Source organism: Miniopterus schreibersii (assembly GCF_964146895.1).
Source record: "Miniopterus schreibersii genome assembly, chromosome: 15".
Taxonomy (NCBI): Eukaryota; Metazoa; Chordata; class Mammalia; order Chiroptera; family Miniopteridae; genus Miniopterus; species Miniopterus schreibersii.
Genome location: NC_138115.1, coordinates 19,204,942 through 19,232,560, shown reverse-complemented (window position 1 = coordinate 19,232,560; position 27,619 = coordinate 19,204,942). Strand labels below are relative to the sequence as shown.

General features: G+C 38.5%; 1 protein-coding gene across 2 annotated transcripts in view; it reads right to left on the bottom strand.

Moving 5' to 3' along the window:
- The window catches only part of GRM7 (glutamate metabotropic receptor 7), a 673,384-nt gene that overhangs the window by 310,634 nt on the left and 335,131 nt on the right, over positions 1-27,619 (bottom strand). For both annotated transcript variants that reach the window (XM_081159174.1, XM_081159173.1), the window contains exons 3-4: positions 19,119-19,260; positions 13,468-13,622 (exon numbers count right to left, since the gene is read on the bottom strand). In XM_081159174.1, the coding sequence (XP_081015300.1) occupies positions 13,468-13,622; positions 19,119-19,260 (297 nt within the window). The remainder of the gene's footprint in view (positions 1-13,467; positions 13,623-19,118; positions 19,261-27,619) is intronic.

Genomic DNA, 27,619 nt, shown 5'->3' with positions numbered 1-27,619 from the left:
ATTCTAACTTTTTGGGGGGCTGCTGAAGGATTACAACAACACAGTTGTCCCTGTTTTGCCTAAATTATAACTCATTCAGGGTGAAAAAAAGTAAAAATTGTTCATAAACATTATTAAAGTGAATGAAAAATGAACAGTTACCTTGAACAAGAGATTATAATTTAAAAATACAATAGACAGTCTAAAGCGTGGAAGGAGAATCTGAAAAGAGAGTTTCTTTAGGAAATTAGGACATTGAAAAGTATCTGGGTTTATAGGCAAATGTAGAAAGCCACACATAGATCCATGGCAGGATGGATGTGCAGAAAAGACCTGAGGAGCCCTTAATTGCTCATCTTTGGCTAATCTCCACTCAGCATAAACAGGAAGTGAAGGCTAAGGCAGAATTATATACAGCCTGGTTAAGACTGAAGGACTACCCCAGAACAGAGTCAATCCACAAAGGCTGAGAGTCGGGTGTTGAATTGAGTCCCTCTCAAAATTTACATATTAAGGTCCTAACCCCCAGTACCTGAAATGTGACCTTATTTGGAAATAGGGCCATTACAGCTATAATTAGCTAAATTGAGGTCGAGTGGACCCTAATCCAATATGACTGGTATTCTTATAAAAAGTGAAAATTGGGACAGAGAGACAGACAGGAAGAACACACAGGGAGAACATCTTGTGAAGATAAAGGCAAGCCAAGGAAGTTTAAAGATTTTCAGAAAATCATCAGAAGGTATACAAGAAGCATGGGGCAGACTATTTTCTCATAACCCTCAGAAGGAATAAGCCTCATAACACTTTGATCGTGGATGTCTAGCTTCCAGAACTGTAAACCAATAAATTTCTGTTGTTTAAGCCACCCAGTTTATGGCAGCCTTAATAAACTAGTATATCATGATATGTATTTTTCATTTTTTGTTTTAGCTCTTAGTGCTCAAGGAAATTGCTGTCAAAACACTAGTTGAGTACAGGTCAATAGAGCAGGCACTTTAGTGACCACACATAACAAGGAAGACAGTCTTTTCAAGTTTGGAGAAGTCACAAAATAAACCAACAACCATAGTCTTCAATAATCAAGAACATCAAACCCTGGTAAGGGAGCAGAATATAATTTCCACAGCTATCACATTATAATATCTAAATTTTCAATTTTTAATAAGAAAAAAAGTCACAAAACATTAAAAGAAATAAGAAATTATAACATATTCCAAAAAAATGAAAAATACAAACCATCACTTAGGAACCACAGACATTGGATTTACTTAAAAAAGACTTTAAATCAACTGTCTTAAATATGTTCAAAGAGATTACAGAAACCATGGACAAAGAACTAAAGAAAATTGTAAAATAATGAATAAACAAAATGTGAATATCAATGAAGAGATATAATTCATATCACCTACCATCTGCTAACATTCTATATTATTTGCTTATTTATTGTGCCTATTTATTATCTGTTTCCCTCTGCTAGAACATAATCTCCATGAGGGCAAGAAAATTTGTTTTTTTAGTTATCAGCACACAGCCAGTACCTGACAGATAGTAGACTGTCAACATTTGTTAGCTTACTGAAAATAAATGGCCTCTTCCACATTCAACAACCCATTACCTGTAATTCTGTGATATAAAGAAACATTAAAGAAAATGTGACAACAGTGAATATAATTTGGATTGGGTAAAAGAAAAGGACAGGTATATTTATGATGTGGAAGTTTCTGAATGTGATGACTCAGGGAGAAAAGTTACTGGTGACATAGTTGAACAATCTGTAACCCTGAGCACACATTGCAAACCCAATCAGTTCTCAGTTGGACAAAGATTACATAAATGTCATCATTTATATTAAGGAAGGAATCTATACAGTGTAGGATGTGGTAATTCAGTGGAATCCCCAAACAATATTAGTGGTATCTTATTTCCTAGGACTGAAAAATGTTTTATTAAGAAACTTTGGCATTCTGCTTTTTTAATAAAAATTAAAATTAGGTTATAAATATTTATACATTTCAAATTTCAACATGATAGGGTATTTGTTTAAAATATTAAATATATTCATCTCTGTGTCTCTTTTTTTTCTTTACAATTTTGGTCAATCAGTGAATCACAAGCTGTACTAACTTCACGTTATAAAATAAGAGCATTCCCTAGCTTATATTTTTCCTTTATAGAAAATATTTGCATGAATATTTTTATATAATTTTTAATTCCTATAAAAAGGATTATGAACTGGCTTCACTTTTAATAAACTTTTAACAAAATATTACCTATGGTGATAAATATAGGCATATAAAGTGAAAGTAAACATCTTTCTTGAAGCTATCTGAATTTTCATTCAATGGTAATATGACTTACCTTATAATCTACATTTGTTTTTTAAAAAACATATATCTACAAAAAACCTACAGTTAGTGTTATATTTAATGGTGAGAAACTCAAAACTTTCCCTTAGGGTGTTTTCTCTCACCATTCCTTTCCAGCATCAAAGTAGAAGTCCTTGGTAATGTAGTAAGGCAAAAACAAACAAAAAAGGGAAGTAAAAGTTATATAGATTGGGGAGGAAAACATAAAACTGTCCTTGTTCTTAGATGGCATGATCACCTATGTAGAAAATCTAAAAGAATCAACCAAAAAGCAAAACAAAACAAAATGCAGAAACTCCTGAAACTAATAAGCAATTATAGCAAGGTTGCAGGATGCAGTTAGTATACAGAAGTCAATTGTTTTCCTATATCACAACAACGAAAAAGTGGAATTTGAAATTAAAAACACAGTAAGTAACATGTATTAGTACCCAAAAAATGAAATACTTAGGCATGTATCTAACCAAACGTGTATGGTATGTATATAAAGAAAAACTACAAAATGTTAATGAATGAAATCAAAGAAGAACTAAGTAAATGGAGAGATAGCCAATGTTCAGGAATAGGAAGACTCAATATTGTCAAGATGTCAGTTTTGTCCAACTTGATCTATAGATACAATGTAATCCCAAACAAAATCCCCACAAGTTATTTTAAAGATATTAACAAACTGATTCTAAGATTTATTTGGAGAGGCAAAAGGCACAGAATAGCCAATACAATATTGAAAGAGAAAAACAAGTTGGAGGACTGATGCTATCCAACTTCAAGAATTATTATAAAACTGCATTTTGCTTTCCACAATTAAAAATGAAACTGCCTTATGACCCAGCAATTCCACTTCTGGTTAACCAAAGAAACTCAAAAGAATATATGCACTCCTATGTTTGCAGCATTATTTACAATAGCCAAGATTTGGAAGCAGCCCAAATGCCCATCAGTAAATGAGTGGATAAAAAAGCTCTGGTACATTTACACAATGGAATACTACTCAGCCATAAAAAAGAAGGAAACCTTACTCCTTGAGACAGCCTGTATGGACCTAGATAGCATTATGCTAAGTGAAATAAGCCAATTAGAGAAAGACAAATACCATATGATTTCACTCATATGTGGAATCTAATGAACAGAATGATCTAAAATACAAAACAGAGACAGACTCATAGATAGAGAGCAGGCTGACAGCTGTAGGCATTGGGAGGTGATGGTCGAGGGACTGAGTAAAAAAGAAAATCAAAATAAAACAGCTATGACAATCAAAAAATTACTATAAAACTACAGTAATCAAGACAATGTGGCATCTGAGAAGTAATAGACAAATAAATCAATGAAATAAAATAGAGGGCTCAGAAACAGACCCCCAAAAATATGGTTAACTGATCTTTGACAAAGAAGCAAAGGCAATACAGTAGAGCAAAGATGATCTCTTCAACAAACGATGCTGAAATAACTGATTATCCACATGTAAAAAATTGAATCCAGACATAGACCTTATACTCCTCATGTAAATCAACTCAAATGGATTATTAACTTAAATGCAAAACACAAATTATAAAGCTCCTAGAAGATAACATAGGAGAAAATCCAGATGACTCTGGGTACAATGATGCCTTTTTAGATATAACACCAAAGATACAATCCATAAAATAAATGTTTCATAAGCTTGACTTTATTAAAATTAAATACTTCTGATCTATGAAAGAAAATATCAAGTGAATTAGAAGATAAGACACAAATTGGGAGAAAATATTTGCAAAAGAAACATCTGATAAATGACTGTTATCCAAAATATACAAATAAGTCTTAAAACTCAACAATAAGAAAACAAACAATCTGAATTTTAAAATGGGCCAAAGACCTTCGCAGCCACCTCATCCAATAACATATACAGATAGTAAATAAGAACCTGAAAGATGTTTCACATCAGATGTCGACAGGGAAATTCAAATTAAAACAACAATGAGATGCCACTATTAGAATGGTCAAAATCTGGAACATTGGCAGCACCAAATTATGCTGAGTGTGCATACAACCAGAACTCTCATTCATTGCTGGAGGAAATAAAATGGTACAGCCACTTGGGAAGAGAGTTTGCAGGTTCTTACACAACTAAACATGGCCTTACCACAAGATCCCATAATTGTGTGTCATGGTATTTACCCAAAAAAGTTGAAATCTTATGTCCACAGAAAACCCTGCACACTGATGTTTATAGGAGCTTTATTCATAATTGCCAAAACTTGGAAGCAACCAAAATGTTGTTCAATAGTGAATGAATTAGTCGGCTGTTATACATGCAGACATGGAGGAAATTTAAATGCATATGACTAAGTGAAAGAAGTCAATCTGATAGGGCTACGTACCACATGAGTCCAATGATCTGACATTCTGGAAAAGGCAAAACTACGGAAAGGGTAAGAAGTTCTGTGGTTGAGGGGCTGGGGCTGGGGGGTTGTGGCAGAAGAGAGGTGGTGGAGAAGAATATAGGAAGAACACAGAGGATTTTTAGGGTGGTGAATATACTCCGTATGACCTTTTAATGATGAATATATGTCGGTATACATTTGCCCAAACCCATAGCATGTACAACACCAAGAGTGAACCCTAAAGTAAATTATGAGCTTAAGGTGGTTAATATGTGTCAATGTACATTCATATTTGTAAAAAATACACACACGCACAAACATACACACACATACACACACTCACACCCTGGTGAGTGATGCTGATAATGGAGGAGGCTATGCATGTGCATGTATATGTGGGAACAAGGGGCATGTGGAAATTCTCTGTGTCTGCCTCTCAATTTTACCGTAAACCTAAAATTGCTCTAAAAAGTAAAATCTTAAAGAGAGCAATATTTTGTAAAATCCATTTATTCAACAAATATTTTTGGAAAGTCCATTATTTTATAGGCATTATTCAAGTACTAGGCACACAGAAGTGATGAAGGCAGATGCACCAGTAAGGACATCTTAGGTGGGATGTAACAAAATATCTAACTGCAACGTGGCTTAAAGATAAGGGGCAATGTTTCTCACAGAAGAAGAAATCCTGAGGTAGATGATCCAAGGACTGGCTCAATAATTTAAGCCAGTCATTATGGGCCCAGCTCCTTCCATCTTTCTTCTCTGCTCTCCTGTCTTGCTGGCATTCTCCCTCTCATTGTTAAGATGACTGCAACGGCTCCATGTATCCTGTCCTCACAAGATATCATGACAAAAATACGACAGGAAGGCAGGGGTTTTCCCCCTGGTGGCAAGGGTGACCACATACCCAGGTCTGCCTGGGACAATCACAGTTTATGCCCTCTTTTACTTCTAAAGTGTCCTGGATTGGACAAAAAGGATATATCATTGCTCTAGTAATATCCCTCACCCCTCTTTTTAATGGAGAAAAGCACATCCAAGAAGCTCCTTCAGAAAATGTCCTAATGGTCCCAGTGGTCAGGATTAAGTCACCTGTTCATTCTCTAACGGCAGGGATGTTTGGCTATATGAGCATTTGGCATTTTAAGACTTCATAGCAGATGGAGGCTTCTGCTGCGCCAAAAGAAGGGAAAGAGAATGGCTGTTGAGTGAACGGTCAGTAGCATCGGTCACCAGTGACCATCCTGCCTCCTCATAGAACTGGGATTTGGCCAAGCCCCACAGACACTTTCCACGTGGCTCATGCAGAATGAGGGTGTCACCCACGTTGTCATGAGCAAGCCTACTGAGTAGCTTCCTACTTTCTAGGTCTTACTATATTCCTCTGGGCATTTTCTGGGCACAGTGGCATGGCCAGGGCTCTGCCAAACACCATGTTTTCTATGGACACTGGGATCCCTTGCTGTGCACTGTTGCCAAGGCTCTGCTCATGATTTCAAAGCTGCTCAGAGGTCTGAGGGCAAAGTAGGAGAGAATGCCATCCCCAAAGCATTGCTGTTCGTGTCCCAAGAGCTGACCAAGTGTTTAGCCAGGTGCAGTTGGAGGTGGACATGAATCGGGTTCGCCTGTATTCAGCTCTCCCTCATTTCCAGGCACAAGCGCCCTCACAGAGAAATCTTGGTCCTGGCCAGTGAGGTGAGAATAGAAATAATGTGCATCCCTTTCTGATAAAGGCATTTAAGAATTGTGTGCGTATCTGCCGCTCTCTTTCTTTCTGGCAGCGTAGCACAGAATGTCCTGATACCGAGGTGACATAGCAGGGAAACGGCCTAGAAGGAGGTCCACCGCCCTGGAATGACTCCTGGAGCCGCAGCAGATTTACGTGGGGAGCGATCTCTGCTTGTTGAGAGCTTTGTTACCACAGTAGAGCCCAGTCTATTCTCACTGAGATTCACTTTTAGGAATGGTCTGCCTGTCCCCTGTGGAGCTCATGTGTGACTTCAGTGGGTGCTGGCCTGGGAAGAAGGAAGTTTGTGTCTTCCTTCTGACAAAGGCTTTCTTACTGGGTGAGTCCGTTTGTATTCCTTCCTTTAGAAATTCTCTCAGGGGACTGCCTGATTTTCAAACAATTAGCTTTAGGGAGGGTGATGTGACAATTCATTAGCGTTTCCCAGGTATATTTAAGTTCCTATCACAGACTCTAGCTGGTGTACCCTAATGGAGAAATAGAATAAGTGAGTATACTTGAAAACACCTCATAAGCAGAATGGACTCTATGCCCGAGAGGGTGAGTTAGGAACAAGGCTGAGGGGTGAGGGAAGGAACCCATCACAGGGTACAGGAGACCCAGGGTGGGGTTCAGAGAATGTACCGTTCTCGTGAGAGGGATAAGAAGGGAGGAAAAGGGACAGGGGACCGTCTTTGGGAGGTAAGTAGTGCTTGGAAATGTTGTAACTTGGAGAGGGTTAAAGGGAGAACAGAGCGCTTAAGAGGCGGCTGGCCTCGGAGTCGAGCATTCTTGTAAGTCATCTGAGTGCCCATTCTGAAGGGTCTTATACAAGTAACAGAGTCTGTCAGTTTATAAAGGGGAGAAGTCCAGACTCAGACTGAAGGTTCAGGGGGCTCAGGAATATCAGTGATGTCTTTAGATTTGGTGCCTTTCTCTCCAGCATTCAGGTCTTTGACGTTTTCACGCCAGCTCTCTCTATGAAGGTGTGCTCAAGCTTGGAGTTAATACCCTTCCCACATAGTAACTTGGGGGGGGGGGGAGATCACATCTCTTTCTCCAAGGTTTTAGTGAACTTTTAGGGATTAGATAACACTACCATGGTCCACCATGAGTCGTGTGCTAGCTCCAAATCAATCCTTATGGTGGCCAGGGGTGTGACACAAAATGAGCTCTAGGCCGCTCCCAGAGCCCCAGATTTGAATCAGTCCCATCTGAACCACATGGGTTGACAGTAGAGTGTGGAGCTCTCAAGGTGAAAATGTGGGGCTGTACCAAGAAGAGGGAATGGATGCTGGGTTGGCAGAAATGACAGATAATCACTCTTAGAATGTTCCTCCTGGGAGGGACTTGAGGGGTAATCCAGTTGAAATCTTTCCTCTACAGGCGAGAAAATTAAGTCCTAGAAAAGGAGAGCCCAAATGAAAGTACATTGGAAATTTTATAATTAGAAAATTAGTTAGTTAATCAAAAATTTCTATCTTAGTAATGAATCATTAAAAATGCATAACTACATTAAATGGTTTAATTCAAAATACAAACACACATTCAGTCACTCGTCAATCTTCCGATAAGGGATCAAGGTATTTCTTGTCACAAATGGATCACCTGATTAGCCTCCCTGTCATAATACTGAAAAAAATCAATTATAATAAAATTCACTTTTGTAATATTTAAAGTGAAATGAAAGCTTACAGGTAGTTGCACAGTAATCTAAGTGCAATATTTTATAGTGTTTATGAATTCCCTCCAAATTTACTCTTGTCTTTCCCACAACTAATAGTGACTAACTTTTACTAAATATTTCCAAAGTATTCAAATTTATTTTCATTGAAGTAGCATTTCTCTCTTTCTCTCTTCACTCATTTCATTAACTTATTTAAAATTTAATTACATTAAATAATTACAGTAACACCTACATATCACTAGAATAAATAGATTAGGATTAAAAATAGCTAGTTCTTGGTAGCCAAAAATTCAAGCCAGTGGGATATGCTAGAGATCAGGCCATTAGCTGTGAGTCTTCAGTGTACTGGGCATCGGACAGTACATCTTCCAAACAGAATAGATATTTTCTTGCTGGTTAGGAAATGATTGGTGGCAGGTTAGGTGAAATCAGTTAAGAGAGCATCTATACTGCGAGATAAGAGATGGCATGGCTCGAAATCTGGACTGTATGCAAATAAAACAACTCCAAATTAACTGTTCTCAGATCTCCTTGAATATCTAGGTTGCAGATTTCTGTTTACATTTCTTACCACTTGCTCAAGGTCAATAATCTCAAGTTTAAATATGACAAGATTAAAAATAAGATGCTATAATTCTTCACGCAGATATTCTCACCCTTCTGATCTGCTCGCCCTCCTTTCCTCAGTCCGTTCTATTCATAGGCGCAGCATGGTCTGGAAAGACAGTTCCCACCGGAATGTCTAAGGCAGACAGAGGCAGCCTTATCTGCACTTTCTACTTCCTGGGCAGTCAGGGCTGAGGCTTTCTTTGTATGTTTGTGACATTTCAACAAGTCACCTAAATGAGCCATTGAGCCAGGCCTGTACAGGAAGTCCCTCCAAAATTGCAGAGAAAGTCAAGATGAACAAAGATGGCAAGAGGTACTTCAAAAGGAAACAAAAGGAAAAGTGAACAAATTCACATCTGAAATTTCAGGTGAAATGCTGAATTGGAGGGTTAAGTGCATCTTTCTACTAAATGCCTTAGAACAAAAAGTCAAAGAGACAAACCATTTTGGAAGAATATTTCCCCATCCTGAGAAAATGTCAAATTCATACAAACATTCAGTCCTTTGCATATTTCGGTATTATAGATGCACTCAGATAGAATAGACAGAAAAGTTAATTTTAGCTTTTTAAAAGCTTACTACGTGATAAATCCTCTAGTGAATGCCAAGGGTGTGGGAATGAAGATGGAAAATCGCAGGGAACCCACAGGCTGGAGGCACTGCCCTCGAGGTTCGGAATCCAGGTGTGGGTGCCATGTGCGAACACGAGTATGACAGGCATTTGCTGTAAAGGGGGAACGTGGCACATTTTGGACTTGGGGGAGCAATGAGCTTGGTTTAGCAGAGTAAACTAACTCTTTGGGGAAAGACAGAAAGTCTTTTGAAAAGATTAATGATTTGATACATTTTGAAGAAAAAATTTATTTTCCAGATCAATAAGAAATAGGAAATTGGGAAACCTTGGTAGACTTCAGGCAGTGAAAGGATCTGGTGTGAGTATGTGCCTGGAATCTAGAACAGGCTGCAGAGGCTGGAGCTAGTCATCTGCACCCCTATCCTTCCCATTTTTACTTGGACCTGAATTAGATCCTGGCTGCCTGGCCTCTCTTCTTCCTGCATATCTCCATAATTTACAAGCTGGTCTTTAAATGAATGTAATTTAAAGTAATTATCCTAATATGGTATTTTCTGATTTATATTCTTTTTGATCACTTACCACCTCCACATTAAGACAGCAACTTCATGAGAGCAGGATCCTGGTCTAGATTCTCACCTGCTATGTCTCTGTGTTTAAATTTGTGCCTAATATGCTGCTAGAGCTTATAAGCATTTATGAAAGTCTCAATGAAAGAAACTGTCTTGCCAGTGGATATGCAGTCTTCTAACAGCTCTCTCATTAAACAAGGCGGTAGGTCTAAAAGGCACATGCATTGCTTAGACATAGTTCAAGGCAATATTTTCTTTCTTGGCATTTTTTCCAATTCACCTAACAAAACCACTTGACATGTGTGAAACATTCTGGGTAATCAAGGAAGGCTAAAGTAGGACATATCTAAATTGGAGCCAGAAACATTTCGGCTCAGTTCTTCATAGCTTTGATCTTGCTGGTTTTAGGAAAAAGAAAGAAAGCATTCATGTCAATCTTGAGTAGAAAAGCATGAAATAACCAACCCTTGTACACCAGGTCCAGAGCACTTGTTGTGTTTCCCCACATATATCACAGACATAGTTCAGGTACCAAGCTGTTCCAAAGACTTATTTGAAAATCATCACTGATTGATGGAGCCATTACAGTTAGCTTTGAAAATTCGCCCTTCATTACACTAGCTCCCTAATGTTAGTGATTGTGGCACAGATGAAAAGATGCTGGCCCATGATCCTCGCTGGCCATAATTAGAGGAAGCCCACTCTCAGAGAAGTCGAGTGCTTTGGAAGACAAATTGTTAAAGGCGACTTCGGCATGTTTTGCTCTGTGGTCGTGTTGGGGGCTGGAGAGGGTAACTGAGAGTCCTAGTTAATGAGGCAACAGAAGAGAGGAATATGCCAGTGATCTCTTGGCTCATCAGATAATGCAGACACTAAAAATTACAGAATTGTTTTGGCTTAGGAGCTGCAGAAGTGCTGCCAAGTTCTGGAGACATTCTGAGATCTCCCGTGAGCACCGGGCAGCCAGCAGGGCCACGGCCGGCCTTTCTGGGCACAGTTCCTACCCTCATTAGACTGCAAGGGGACTGAACAACACCCTTGGCTAGCAAACACGAAGGCCCTTTTTCCTATAAATGAAGAATAAATACAGATAGAAGATAAAACAAGATGAACCTACTCTCACAGAAGCGATATAGTTGCTAGCACTTTGGCCTAAGGCAATTGATTTTTAATTATTCATGCAGATACAGAAAAGACCAGTAAAAAATTCAGATGTTTGCAGTACATGCTCAAAATATGGATCTAAAGAGAAAAAAATGTTGATTATCAAATAGCTTTTTCCCATTCCCATTTGAAGTTACAACATTATATAACACAAAGATAAAGGGATGTAGCAATATTATGAGTATTTGGATTATGTTCCACCCCATTAGAATTCAATATGAAACATCCATAAAAAAGGAAAAAATAGGCAGAAGAGAAAAGCTTACTTGCCCATTTACAATGTGCTCCACTTATAGTTTCGTTTGAGATATTTCATAGTTTTGTTCAGAAACCCTGGTGCAATCAAATGCATTTCTTTTTTCACTTTCTAAGGAGCGTGAAACTGTAAATGCAGAGCCATGATCTAGATGTTCCATCTTCTATGTTAGTGAATACATTTTGGCTGTACTTTGTAGCAATACAGCCAAGTGAAAATCTTCATTATTTTTTCTGGGTAGGTGTGGAAAATTCTGCATGAAGGTTTGCTGCTTCAACACATCCCAATAATATTTTTATTGATAACAACATTTCTCTCCCATTTCAATGTGTGGGAGCACATTTTGTGGGGTTTTGTTTTTGTTTTTGTTTTTGGCAGATTCAGGATGTGGTCTTGTATCTGATTGAAAACTTTGTGTATCTCTAAATGTACATGGAAAATAAATTTTGTTTCAAGAATTTATAAAACTTTTGAGATACTAATTTCCTAAAATATCTGGAAACTGGGGCTAGTAATCATGGAGTGTGGGCATTCATGTCTGTGTGGTACCTATAGCTTAGGGAGAGAGGATCTCAGTAGAGACACTTTGTTGCTTCGCTTAGATCTTCACCCAACTCTGCCATGCCATCCCTCCACAGAGTCACCTGAGTGAGCTTTCCAACCCCTTCTGATCACATCCCACTTTTATCCATAGATGCCGTTCAGGCTTTCAGAATAAAGGACAAATTTCATTGGGTAGATTCCAAGACCCTTCACAACCCAACTCTGGCTCACTCCTGAGCCATGCTTTGTGCCAGGTTCTTATGTGGTCTGTGATGCCTCCATCCAGCCAGGCATCCAACCACTTAAAAAGCTCTTTGAGCACCTGCCGTATCGCAACCAAGATCCAGGGGCTGAGGGTACCGTGGTGCATAGCACGCACATTTCCAGATGAGACGAGCATAGAGGAGCTGCAATGGCAGGGATTATGTAGGATGCTGTGGAAGCAATAGACTTGGCTGGGTGGACTGGTCACAGATGGCTTGCAAGGAAAATTAATGTCTAAGCCGACACCCAAAGGATAGAAAGGAGTCAATCAGCCAAACAGTGCATAACCTGGTACTCTAGGAAAGGGAGGCGTTCTCCCAGTGCCCTGTCAAAGGGAACACTTTTAAAGAACTGGGAGAATGTTAGGATGACTATGGCTGCAGGGCTCTGCTGCAGAGTGAGCTGATTACAGTTGCCCCAACGTGCCCTACTTCTTCACTCCTCTGTTCCCATCTTCTGGGCTGGCCGCTCCTTCCAGGCTGCTTCTCATCACCTGCCCGACGAGATCTAAGCTGTCCCTTGGTGTTTCACCTCCTCTCGGGAGTCCCCCCCAACCACGCCACCACCACCCCAGAGAAACTTCCACTGCGCCTCTGTGCGCCCGGGCATCTATTTTGCATTATGCGGGGGTGTTTCACATGCTACATACTCATGACTGTTTTCTGTCATCTTTTTAGGTCTGGAAACTCTGGGGGTAAGGATTTTGTTCGTCTTGCTTTGCCAGCTTCACAAAGAACAAGGCACGCCGCTGACACTCAAGTTTTTGGGGTGAAAAGGAGTGGAGGTAGTTAAAATGTCTTACACCCTTGTGCCCATCTGCAAATGTATTGGTCTGGGGTGGAAGGTAGGCAATCTCCTCCAGACACGCATCTGGAAAGGAAATTAGTTCAGAGCTTCCCAGGGCGCATGTGGGCGACTCGTGGGATATTTACCTCCCCAGACAACAGAGAAAGGCAAGTGACGGAACCACAAGGCAGCTTGCTTTAAAAGGCCTACACGGACACTGCAGGCTTCTGGGGAAAATAATTAATTAGGTTGGAGTGGAGACAAAGTAGAAAGAAATGCAAATATTTGATCTCTTCTTGAGGGAGAAGATAGAGTTCTTTTTAATGTGCAAAGCGTGTTTTAGGGAATCTTTGGAGACCTGGCCCATCAGAAAAGAAACACAAAGCAGGATACCAGTGGAAGAGTTACTTTTCTTTGCAGTGTCTTCTTTTAGAAATAATCTTTCTTTTCAAATTAAAGGGGAACATAGATTGTAAAAATGCCAAACTCTCAAAGAGACACAAACTTTAAACGCCCTACATAGCACCAACCCCTTTCTGAGCATATCAGAAGACTGACAAAACCCCTACCTTCCACGGTCGCTCGCTTGGGCTGAATGGTGATGGCTCCTTCAGCGATATCTTCGTGTTGGTACAGTGGGTTTATTTTGGACCCCCAGCTGTCTGAGCCCACCCAAAGAAAATGGCCCACTTGGTCAGCTCTTTTGGCTGCTGCAAGGATCTGCCTGCAGAAGGAACAGGAAAAGGTATGTTAGGATAAAGAGCAGCTGTTGAATGTATGCAAATTAGGAATCAAGCAGAAGGAAAGCAAGCTACCATTTCTCAAAGAGTAAATAATACAAAAAATGCAAGCCAAAGGAATTATATCCTTAATATAAAGAGATTTTGTAAACCAATAAGGAAAGTCATTGAAGCATCTTGAGGAAAATTGACAAAGAGTATTAAAAGTCAACATAGAAAGAGAACCAATGACCAGTAAGCTGGTCATTCACATGCATTAGAAAGGAGGGACATGTGGGTTAGAACAAGGTACCAAATTCACTGCTTGTATTGGCCAGAATGTTTTGTTTTGTTTTATTTTGTGTTGTGAGTTTGGCATGGGGCTGGAGAAACAGCACTCTCATTCCCTGCTTGGTGGTAATGTCATTCCTGGAAAGCAATACGACAGTCTCAGCGAAAGGTCTTTAATTATTGATTAAAACGTACAGAACTTCAGGTTAAGTGTGGACAATGTACAACCAATATTTATAAGTAAAAATCATATATATACATATTTATATATAATATTCAAATATCTTGTTGCCCTTGTTATATATACATTTGAATATTAATCACAATTTATATCACTTAATTGTAGAATTTAACTTTCATATGAAAAATATGTTGTCCTTGTTACTTATGAAAAAAAGGTAGGTTTGTCATGGAAAAATAGCTAGTTTAATTAAAAACAAAATAAATTAACAAAAGGAAACTAGTTGTTTACGAAAAAGTTATTGTAATAATGTTTTTGGAAGAACAGAGGATACATAAGCGTTAACTATGTTAGTGGAACAGAGAAAGCTACCACCAAAATAGCATTGGTCCATACTAACAAGAGAAGTAGCTTGTTTGCCTTTCAGGACTTGGGGGTACCAAGCACCACAGGGGTACATGGCTATGTTCAGTAGGATTAGTTGAAAGATTATGTATAGAATGGCAAAAACAAAACAAAACCAGGTTTTCCTCTCCTCCCATGCAGGATATGGAATGGTAATTTTCTAATAAAAATGTAAGAAACAGATTCTGATGCTGTGAACACCCAAAAAGCAGAGGGTTGTGGGTGAGTGATCATGAGTTAAACATGGGGTGGTGCGGGTGGGGGAAGGAGTTAAGGTTACCCTCAAGAATTAAAATGATAAGGCCCTCTATTAAATTTACACAATTCTGGACACCAAGGATGTGTTGCCCAGGCAGAAAACAGCCTTTCTGGAAAAATCTGAACCGCCCCAGGACAAAGGTCCTAGATAGTGACACAGAGAGATCCTCTAAGGAAGCTGGGCCAGTCCACTGCCAGCCCTAACACTGGACATGTACAAAGAACTTTTTATTATGTTAACCAAATGGGATCTGCTAGAAATTACCCATAATTGTGTAAAATCTCTAAGAAAACAAAAAAAACTTTAATGGGAGAAGGGTAGAAAGAAAGAAAACAGTGTGGGTTGGGGCAGAGGAAACATGTGAAAAAGAACAAAAAACCAAATACATTTAAATGAAAATTATCATATCTGTAATTAAGAGAAAGATAGAAACCAAGAAATAGGCTAGCTATTAAACATATGAAATTACGTTAGAAGTTACGTTAGAAGATAAAAGGAAGAAAGTTCTGAAGAAAATTCTCCAGGAAGCAAAACACAACACGAGGGTAGAACATAAGCAGAAAAAGATAAATTTTTTAAAGAATGAATCCAGGAAGACATACATCCAATTAATAACATTTCCAGAACAATGTGCAGAGAAAATGAGTGAAATGTTTTTGTTTTTCAATCTCTACCTGAGGATATTGTTTTCCATTGCTTTTCAGAGAGAGTAGAAGGGAGGGAGGGAGGGAGGGAGAGAGAGAAACATCGATATGAGAGAGACGCACCCACTTGTTGCCTCCTACAGGCTCCCCGACCGGGGGCGGGAAGCGAACCCCAAACCTAGGTACACGCACTTGACCTAGAATTGAACTCATGACCTCTACCCACTAAGCCACACCAGCCAAGGCGAGTAAATTTTTAAATAACTTTAATGAAGAAAATCCAAGAAATTGAAAGTATAAGTTTCCATATTAAAAAGGCTCACCCAGCATAACATAGAGGAAAAAGTAAGCATGTCACAAAATTTAAGATTTCTGAAAATAATGAGAATATCCTAAAAGCTTTCAAGAGATAAGTCAAGACACATGGAGAGAAGTAAGAAGCAGAGAGAAAAAATGATGAATAATGGAGCAATGTCTCCCAAATGCTGAGGAAAATTTAGTTCGTAATCTAGAATTCTAATACGCAGCGCATAAGGAATTGAACACAAACCGAACCAGCATAATCGGTGAATGTGACAGATTCGTCCGTCCACAATTAGAACCTCAAGCTCCCTGCCTGTTACTAATCCTGTAACTCATCAGTCACCAGCGCTATTTGCTGTAACAGTTCTGTGCCAGGTATGATGTATTTAAAAATAAATATGAGTCCAGATCTTACATTCCCAACTACTAATTAAGTGTGAAGGCAGAGTAAGAACATTTTTAGGCATAAAAGGCAACAATGTTTTTCTTCAATTTGCCTTTTATTAGAAATTTTTTGGAGGATGGCTCCAGCAAAATGAGAAAATAAACTATGAATAAAAATTAAAAAAAGAGAAAGAAAAAGTAAGATGGAGATTTTAGGAGGGAGGTAGCCAAGAAAAGTGATGAAACTCACAGATTATGTTATATATGGACAATACTGTACACTGACTTATATTAAATGAAAATCTGATAGAATGATACTGGGAAGATAAGGGAGAACTAATTGAGCTAAATTCTACCTAATATAAAAGGAATTAAAAGGTAATATTTAAAATTAATAATTCAAAAATTATTTTAAAAAATACACATTTATTATTTTCATAAAAATAAAACACAATCCATTGTTTGTACTTGATCTAGAGGTCCCACTTCTACTGATCTACCCAAAGGAAATAATCACATATGCTGTCAGAATTGTACGTTCATTACTGGAGACAACCAGAGTGCAGAGCAACAGGGAACTGGTTAAACAAATGACACTACATCCAGAGGAGGGGGGAGAGCAATTAAAAATATACTTAGTGTAATTTCCTCAAAGTGTTGTTAAAGAAAAAATGTTCAAATTTAAAAAGTGAAAAAGAGTGTTCAATTCTTATATAATGAAAGCTGCCCCAAATTTGCCTGTATTTGTGTATATATATGCAGTTAAAATATAGGGTCATATGAGAGCACAAAAAAATATGGATGCCAGAGGCAGGAGGTAGGGGTGGAAAAAATGGTGATAATTTTTAGTTTAAATAAATTGAAATACATATATATATATGAGAAAGTATCGATAACACACAATCTATTAACAACCATTCATTGAGGAGGTGCTGAGGAATTCTGAAGCGGATGAAAAGGTGGGGAGAGACCAAGGGAGGCAGGGAAAAAGATGAAACTGGCATAAATACAAAAAGCAGATGTACAGCTTAACATATTTATGTAAAATTATGGAGTTATTTACTAAGCTAAATAAGATTCAACCATTTAAAAATACTTATGGCATAAAAAGTGAAACGTGAATTGCAAAAACTAAAACATAAAATTCAATGTGATCCTGATTCTGTTGGGGAACGCTTATGTATGTTTAGAAAAAAATTATCACAACCATTAATCTAGATTTTTGCTAGCGGTTATCTCTGAGTGCTAGGATGGCAAGTTTTATTGGAATTACATAAAATCGTAGTTTGTGATGCTTCTCTCTCACCTTCAATTTTTCTAGATAATCAGGAGGCAAAGTAAACTTAAAATTCCTATTATTAAAGAGCAACAGCAAGAACTCCTCCACATTTTCCAATGGGTTTAAAATAGCCGTGTATTATTTTATTATCAGAACAAATTGTTCCAGAAGAATAATCCACTCCTGTCTAAAATCCAAATTATTAGTACTCATGACTGATTTAGCACTTATCTTAGTTTCAAAATCTAGACCTTAATGTCCTCTCACTGCTATTCTCTGACAAAGTATTTGAAGTTAATGTTCTAAGAAACCTCAAAATTTCCCATCTACAGTGCAAATTTCCTGAAAACAGAAATCACATAACATTGTAGGTCATTAATACTCTTCAGACATCAGTGTGTTTAAGATCATGCTTGGGAAGAAACTTATATATGCACTGACTTCTATTATTGTGCTCAAGAGCTATTACTGCTATCATTACTATAAATCACAGCATAAAATAATAAACACACAAACAGGCCCCAACACAAACAGAATGAGCACAGTTATTAAGAGGATTATATGCATTTTTATATCCCAAATTAAAACCTCACACTACCTGAAAATCAAGAGTATTAAAACTAAATTATCACCATTGATATTTGCAGTAAAAAATTTATGTGCTGTGTACAGTATATTTAAAAATAAACACAGCCCTGACTGGTGTGGCTCAGTTGATTGGAGCATCATCCCATGCACCGAAGGGTTGCAGGTTTAATTCCCGGCCAGGGCACATACTTGGGTTGGGAGTTCAGTCCCTGGCTGGGGCATGTAGAAGGCAATTGATCGATGTCTTCTCCCTCTCACATCGATGTTTCACCCTTTCTCTCTCTCCCCCTTTCTCTCTCTCTAAAACCAATAAAAAACATGTCCTCAGGTGAGGCTTAAAAATAAAAAAAAAATTAAAATAAACACAAAACTACATCTTATCAATGTCTTACATATTTTTAAAACGTATAAAACAGGCACAAAAAGATTTATGAGACGATTAAAGAAGGTATCAGCAGAGTTGAAAAAACCTGGAGCAAAGAGACAGGGTAATATCATGAAATCAAAATTCTCTTAAATAACTAAATCACAAAGCGTGCTTATTCTATAAAAGATAAATAATAAGGATTCTTGGTCAGGGTGGCAGAGGTCAGAAAAGAAAGCAAAGGATGTCTGTGTTCTAGAAACATTTTAGAAGTTCACTCTGCAGGGCTTGGCCAAGAAGGCAGCAAATGCGAAGAGGAAACCAAGGTGGCAGTCAGATTCTTCACTCCGACGGGGGAGGTAAGGAAAGGGGGGGAGTAGACTGAGAATGTAGAGCTGTGACAAGTGTGGTTTTGAACATACTGAGTCTAACGCTGTAGAGACACAGCCAGAATTATGACATTTTTCTTTTACATTAAGAGGAACATTCTTTGGATAAGAGTCTGTTACGTTTGGGTATATCTTTTAATAAGAGAAACTTGGAAAGGCCTAGTGGTTTTCTCTTTCTGTAAATAATTGAATACACTATTTTGCTAACGGGCGGGAAGCACAGGACAGGAGAGCAACACTGCGGCTGGCACGGGGCACGGCGATCCTGCCTGGGGTAGAAAGCACGCGCTTGGCACCGCCTGATGCCAGAGCTGATTCTTCGCTCCCTTCGCCCCTTTCTCTGCCAGTGTCCTGGTCTTTCTGTTTCCTAAAGCTGCCGCATGCATGTTAACAAATGTCACCAGGCATCCTTACTTGATATCCTCATCGTTGGCAAAAATCACGACGGCCCTGGAGTTGGGGGTGTCCAGAAGCTGCTTGATGATCCTGTCAAAGTCGATGGTCCTGTCTTTGCGCTCCTGGGGGATCCTCACGGACTGCGCAATGCAGAGGCCACCTGTTGGAGCAGAGAAAGCAGAGTGTCAACAGAGATCCTGAAAGCATCCCCAGCAAACCGGAGGAAGCAACTGGCGACGAGGGGATTTTGGATTCCGTGTGCACAGCACTTTCTCGGGGATGTTGCTCAGTGAGGAGGGCGTAAGGCATCAGGCTGAGGTCCCGGGTTACTGCTCATTCCTGGTGCACCTTCCATGGCACTGCACAGCCTCTTCTCTGCGTAATGCACTTATTTGTAAATGGCTAACGATGCCCATTATGGGGAGGTACGTCTAGCTTGACTAAGTGGGTTGGAGGTTTAAAATGAATGAAATATCTTACAATAAAGCTACAATAAATAATAATAATAATAGGAACAGGTAAAGCTTATGTTTATCTCTGCGACTTTTCTAGAGTTTGCATTCCAGGATTTTATTTTTTTTCCTTCATACCCATCCTGATTTTTAAAACTCAGGGCCAATGGAATAAATCTAAAAATGAAACAATGACAAAAACACCACTAACAACTATTATAATCATAGTAACACATTTTTATTAACCATGTACTATGTGCCAAGCCACAACTGTTTTATGTATCTTATTTCATCACTAAAATCTTATAAAATAGAATTACCCATTTTATGCTAGAGGATAAGGGGATTAAATAAATAAATTTATAAATAAATAAATAAATAAATAAATAAATAAATAAATAAATAAATAAATAAAGTTTACTCCAGGCTTCTCAGAGTTTTAATTGACGTAAGGAATTTCAAGACAGGGAAATATGCAGCCATTTCCTAAGTAACTGACCTACTCGCCACAGCTCCACTCTTGCTTGTTAGCAGCGCCCGGACCTAGCATTCTAAATCACCCGTAGGTCAAAGAGGAGGTATCCAGGAAAATTAAGAAAATATTTCTAACTAAATGAAAATGAAAGTGCAATGTATTAAAATTCATAGATTATAGCTAAGGTGATATTTAGAGGAGAATACGTATTATTAGAAGCTTATATTAGAGAAGAAGAAATCCCAAATGAGCAACTGAAGCTTCTAGGTCAAGAAATAAGAGAAAGAAAACTATAAACATCTTTATACTAATAAATCCAGCAATTTAAATGAAATGAATTTCTTGAAAGACACAATGTACCAAACTGAATGAAGAATAGATAACCAAAATCATCTTATATATATTAGAATACCAAATACATAGTTTAAAAAACTCACAAATGTAATATCCAGGCTCTAATGTTTTCACTGATGGATTCTACCAAACAGTCAATAAATAAATAAAATATAATCTCCACAATCTCTTCCAGAAACTAGGAGAGAAAATTTCTCATTTCATAAGGTAAATATTACCCTAATACCCAAATCAGATAAAGATATTACAAAAAAAAAAGAAAGACATATCATTCATGACCATACTTGCAAAAATTCTTAAAATAAAATTACCAAAACAAATGCAGCAATACATAAAAAAGAATAATACATCATAAACAAGTGGATTTCATCCAAGGACTGCAAGGCTGATTCATTATTCAAAAATCAATTATAATTTGTATACATTCAGACTAAATTAAAAAACAAAAAAATCACATGATCACCTCAATACATACAGAAAAGGCACTTAACAAAATCTAATATACATTTATGTTCAAGACTGTAAACTTGGATTAGAGGAGAAATTGCTTAGCCTAATAATAGGCGTCTATAAAAAGTCTACATATAACAAACACTTAATAGTAAGAAACCGCATGTCAAGATTGCCGTCTTTTATCATTTCTACTCAACATTGCACTGGACGTCATTGTCAGAGGAACAAGGGAAGAAAAAGAAACAAAAGGAATACAGCTTACAAAGGAAAAGATAAAAGTGCCTCTTCTTGCAGATGGCAGGATTGTCTACATCGAAATCCCCCCAAAAGAAACGGCCCCAAAACTCTTAGAAGTAAAAAGTGAGATAAGCAAGGGTGTGGGATATAAATTCAAAATACAAAAGTCAATCATATACCTATACATCAGCAATGAACAACTGGAATTTTAAACTAAAAGTCACCCAAAATGTGGTGCTTATTTATAAGTCTAACAAAATATGTCTAGGCCCATATGTCAAAAACTATAAAATATGGCTAAACAAAATTTTAATATAATTTGAATAAATTCTCCCTGATTTTATCTATAGATTCAAGTCAATTGCAATAAAAATATCAAGCTTTTTAGCCCCCCTGGGTGGCTCAGTTGGTTGGAGCATTGTCCCCTACACCAAAAGGTTGCAGGTTCGATTCCTGGGCAGGGCATATACCCAGGTTGCACATTTGATCCCCAGTTGAGGCATGTGCAGGAGGCAACCGATCGATGTTTCTCTCTCACATCAATGTTTCTCTGTCTCTTTCTTCCTTTCTCTTCCTCTCTCTAAAAAATCAATGAACATATTCTAGGAAGAAAAATCTCAAGCTTTTTCAAAATATAGCAACAGCTAATTCTAACATTTATACAGAAAGTCAAAGGAACCAGAACAGTCGAAACAACTCGGAATAAGAACAAATTGGAGAGCACAACCCAAGTACAAGACTTACAATCCAGTTACCATTATCAAGACAGTAAGGGATTGGTAAAATGCTGGGTACTTATAGATCAATGGAACAGAAAAGAGGTCCAGAAATAGACCAACATAAATGATGTCAACTGACGCTGGCAAAGGTGCAAAGGAAATCAATGGAGAAAGGAGAGTCTTTTCCACAAACGATGCTGAAACAACTGGGTATCCACATGTAGAAATAATGAATCTTGACATGTGCCTCATCCTGTATCCAAACATCATCTCCAAATGGATGGCAGACCTAAGCACAAAGTTAGAAACTAGAAAACTTATAGAATAAAATGGAAAATCTGTATAACTTTAGGTTTGGCAATGAGGTTTTGGATATAACAACAAAAGCAAAATCCATAAATTGAAAAACTGATGAATTGGATTTTATAAAAATTTAAAACTTCTGTTCTATGAAAAATTGCATTAAGAAAATGAAAACATAAGCCAGAGACTGGGTAGGAGGGATTATATGTCTAATGAAGGACTGTATCTATAATATATAAAGAACTTCTGCTTGGCCAGTGTGGCTCAGTGGTTGAGCATCAATCCGTGAACCAGGAGGTCACAGTTCTATTCCCTGTCAGGGCACATGCCAGGGCTGTGGGCTCGATCCCCGGTGGGGGGGCATGCAGGAGGCAGCTGGTCAATGACTTTCTTTCATCATTGATGTTTCTATCTCTCCCTCTCCCTTTTCTCTGAAATCAATAAAAAACATATTTAAAAAAATAACTTTTAAACTCAGCAATAAAAAACCCAAACAACTCAAAATGGGCAGAATATCTGAATAGACACATAGAAAAGACATAGAGATGGCAAGCAAGCACATGTAAAGATGCTCAATACCAGTCATTAGGAAAATGCTAATTAAAACACAATAAAGTATCACTACATACCTATTAAAACAGCATTTATTTATTTTTTTAAAGCTGACAATTCCAAATGCTGGAGAAGATGCAGACTAACGGGAATGCTTGTTCATTGCTGATGGGAATGCATAATGGAACAGCGACTTTGGAAAATACTCTGGCATTCTGAAGATGTCAAACAGAGAATTCACATGGCAAGCAGGAGTCCACTCCTAGCTGTTTATCCGAGTGCACAGAAAACATGTTCACCCATGTAGACCCACAAATGTTTATGGCAACTTTATTCATAATCACTAAAACTGGAATCGGCTAAGACATCAGTCAACAAGTGAATGGATAAATACACAGGTACATCCACACAATAAAATACTCCTTAGCAAGAAAAAAGGAACTACTGATTTGTGGTAGAATATGGATAAATGTTAAATGCATTTTGCCAAATGAAAGAAATAAAATTAAAAAAGACTGCATAATGTAGAATTCTATTCATTTGATGGTCTAGAGAAAAACAAGACCATAGGGGTGGGAAGTACTAGATGGGTGGATTCCAGGGGTTGGGAAAGAAAGGAGGGGTTGATTAAAAGGGACCACACAAGGGATTTGGGGGTACGGGAATGTTCTGTGTAATACTGTAGTGGTAGACACATGACTCCGTATACTTGTCAAAACCTTACACACCACAATAATTCAACCTTACTGTTTGCAAATTTTAAAAAATCAATCAGGATATCAAAGGCCCTAGAATGGAATGCAGACTGTGACAAATGAAACAAGTGTATTAAAAATATATGAGAAAATTTCACTGAAGAAGATGAATAAAAAGAGTTGACCTAAATAACTTCAAAAAATAATGTTTGGAAACTCTAAGACTCCATGACTAAAGGCAAAAAGAAGTGTAGATGAAATGGTTCTCTGATTTGTAAATTTTTACAGGGATATGGGTTAGCAATTCTGGATCTACCTTGCACACTTGAGTTGAAAACACAGTAGATAAGTTGTAGATAATGAGAGCCAGGTTTCTCACTGTTAGGGAAAGGATTTATATATAAGCAAAAGAGTAAGCGTAGGACGAACCACGCGGTGCTAGAGTCAGAAATATCAGTGTAAACTCGTGTGTGTGTGTGTGTGTGTGTGTGTGTGTGAGAAAGAGAGATAAGCTTGCATATATGGGTTAGTATATAGTACATACATATGTATAGGGTGTCCCAAAAAAATGCATACACACTTTGAATAATTATAAAGGCAGTTTTTATTAAAATACATTTCATTTTCAAAATTGAGCTATCAGCTGTTAAAGTGTGTATACATTTTTGGGACACCCTGTATCTATCCTAGCACTACCCACTGAGACAGCCTAGAAGCAATGACACCCCACAGCCACCGGCACAACTCGTGCCCTGATGTTGGTTTTGAAATACCATCTTTCAACCAAAAGAACCAAATCCCTTTAGAGAAACGGCTTATTCTAAGGCTGGGGCAGGGCACGTAGAAAATGAGATTGCAGTGTCATAACACCAGAAGTACACAAAGAGGAAAAAATCAGATATGTCAAATGGACAGAGGAGCCACCTGAAAGAGCATCCAAGGAACAAAGCTAGGACAATATGAACAACAAATTAAGTGGGTGTTAAATGATTGTCCAAAGAATCCAATACACACTTATGAACACACACTGATACAAATAAATGACTGAATAAATTAGAGAGCAGGAATGAATGTTACTTACAAAACTCCAAATACTAAATGCAGAACAAATGAGGAAGACAGCATGTCACCATTAGAACCATCTAATAATTGCTACACATAAGATCCACTGATGAATGCTAACTCAATTGGGAAACTATATGGACACACTGAACATTTATCTCCCCCCAAATATTGACTAGTTACCCTTGTGGTTTTAACAGATTCCTGCAAATTCTTTGCTACTCTTCCTTGAAGAGATGGAGATTAATTCTCCTACCCTTCCTTGATTTTAGGCTGGACTTAGTGCCTTGCTTTCAAATATGTTTAAAAAACTAAAAGAGTAACTTAACAGTGGGGCAACCTGGCAGATGTTATTTTAACCAAATCACTAATTTAACAGCACTATTGATAAGTCATGTTGATTTCCTGAGCCCCCTCACCTGATGTGATGATAAGGCACTCCGTTTGTGTTCTATTCTCCCCAAATCCATAACCCTCATCGAAACGTGAGAAAATATCAAAAAAATCCAAACTGAGGAACATTCTATGAAATGCCTGACTTCTGATCCTCAAAACTGTCAAGATTATGACATAAAAGACTGAGAAACGGAAAACTGAATTGGATCCTGGGACAGAATAAAAGACATTTGTGTAAAAGCTGGTGAAATCTGAATAAATTCTGTAGTTGAGTAACTAGTATTTATCCATTGCTAATTTCTCAGTTTTGATAAGTGCACACTGCTTATTTAAGGTATATGCATTTGTGGTAACTTGGAGAGGGGTACATGAGAATCCTATTTTTGCAACTCTTCTATAAATCTAAAATTATTTTAAAATAAAAATTTACATTTATGAATACATATATTTGTACACATCTATCTACCTACCTATCTAATCTATCTACCTACCTACCTCTCTAGGTCTTACCTCTAATAAATTCTTATTTAGTAAGCAGTAGAGCAGGCCCAGGAATCTGAATTTTAATAATAGATTTAGGTCAGTGCTTATCATGCATTAGTTCACCTGGAGGACTTGTCAAAACACCTATTTCTGGTCCCACCTCATGAGATTCTCCTCAGTGGGTTTGGGTGAAGCTTCTCAATTTGCATTTCTAATAAACCCTCAGGCGATGGTGATGCTGTTGGTCTGGGGACCACATTTGAGACCACTGCTCTAGGTGATACCGCTGCAGGTGGCTGGGGGAAATTTTGAGAAACATTTACTTACTCTCTCCAAATTGGTTGCAGCCAGCTCAGGTAAAAGCAGGATTTATGCATGCATATTCTAGCCAAACTTATTTAGGGACCTCTTAGGATGGATCCTTATGCTTTGTTAGAAGATTTAGAATATTGCAGAGAGAGAGAGAGAGCACCTGGAGAAATAGCCCTGGGTAATGGCGACTACAGTCTCAATGCCATGATTCCTCCCAGTCTAGAAAACCTCACAGAGCAGGGAGGGACATAACCATCTGCAGACTGTCCTGGGCCTGCTGAGAGAAGAAACAGCTACTTTACCACATTCTGGGCAGAAGGGGAATAATTCTGGATGGAAACCCAGCTTCCTATCAGGATTCAATTACAGCTGAGTGATTAAAGGAATTAGAGCAAACTCCATTTGGAGATGTGATTAGCAGAGGGACAGTCCTCACTCACAGATTTCGGGCCCACCCAGTGTGCACTGGGGGGGAACCGAAGCACAGAGTTCTGTGATTGCAGAAGTGAGAGGCTCACCTCCTCTTATAGACACCTGCTCACAGGTGGGTGAAATCAAACCACTCAACAGAAGAGAGAAATTAGCTATTAACATGGTAATGGAGACAAACATGTTCATAAAGCTAACATGTAAAAAAGAAAGAAGATTGGAAAGCAGAGGATGAGACAGAAACATCAGAAACATGCTGTTTTGATCTGCTCTTGGAGGGCGTGAGCGGTACCTGCTGCAAAGATAGTCACTTGATTTGCCTCTGATCCACAAGAGCATGCGACAGGTTAAACATTTGTGGTTATGGTACATAGAAGACTTCAACTCAAGCATTCTGTTCACACCAAGTGTGTAGTGACAGAAGTGAAGCATTGTGAGAAGATAAGGCAGGTCTTGTTTGTCTTCCAGCAAGGAATGGAGTGGTCCACACACATGCACACACCACACCTGGTCTTCGGATATCAGCCAGCCTCATTCTCAGTAATGGTGACAACTCAGCACACTAGTTTCTCCTCTGACACACAACCATATTTTCATAGCAAGATGTCGCCCTATTGAAGCAGACTTTCCCTTTATTGTCTGTGCTCCAGCTCAGTCGCCCGCAGTGGATTCAGCCGCCTGCTGGTATATCTCTGATGTCACCTGGTCAGCACAGTGCATGCACAGCCTGTATTGAGCAGCTTTCGGTTCTACATCAAGAGCTCAAGAATATAACTTTTCATTCTCTGACTGGCTTATTTCACTTAGCATAATACTCTCCAGGTGCCTCCTTGCTGTCTCAAAGGTAAGATGCCTCTGTTACAGCCGAGCAGTATCCCATGGTGTGAATGTCCCACAGCTTTTTTACCCACTCACCTACTGATGGGCACCCGGGCTGTTTCCAGATCTTGGCTATCGTAAATAATCTTGCAGTGAACACAGGGGTGCATGTATTCTTTCGAATTAGTGTTTCAGGTTTCTTTGGATAATGCAGCTCCATTGTTAATTTTTTGAGGTAACTCCATACTGCTTTCCATAGTGGCTGCACCAGTGTACATTCCCACCGACAGTGCAGCAAAGAAAAAGAAGAAAAGACTCATGGGCCCAGACAACAGAGCGGAGATTACCAGGGGGCGGGGCGGGGGAGGGAGGAGAGGGTAAAGGGGGGGAGTGGTGGCGGAAGGAGCCTTGACTTGGGGTGGTGAGCACACAACACAATACACAGATGGCATATGGTAGAATTGTATATCTGAAGCCTGTATAATTTTATTAACCAATGTCACCCCAATAAATTCAATTAAAAAAACGATGGAAGTTTTGAGGGGCACTTTATTGGCATGTGAAAGCTGAATGGAGTTTGACATTGCCAGCTGGCCTTGCCATTGCCAGATTAACTCACACTTCTGTTGGGAGCAAACATGTAGGAAAAATTGGACAGTATCATCATAAATGTTGCAAACGAAGAGGCATGTCACAGACAGGACAACTCCATTCATGACGGGTCAGCCTTGGCTGAGAAGCCTGCTGTCAGTGGTTTGAGTGGATACAAGTCACTGAG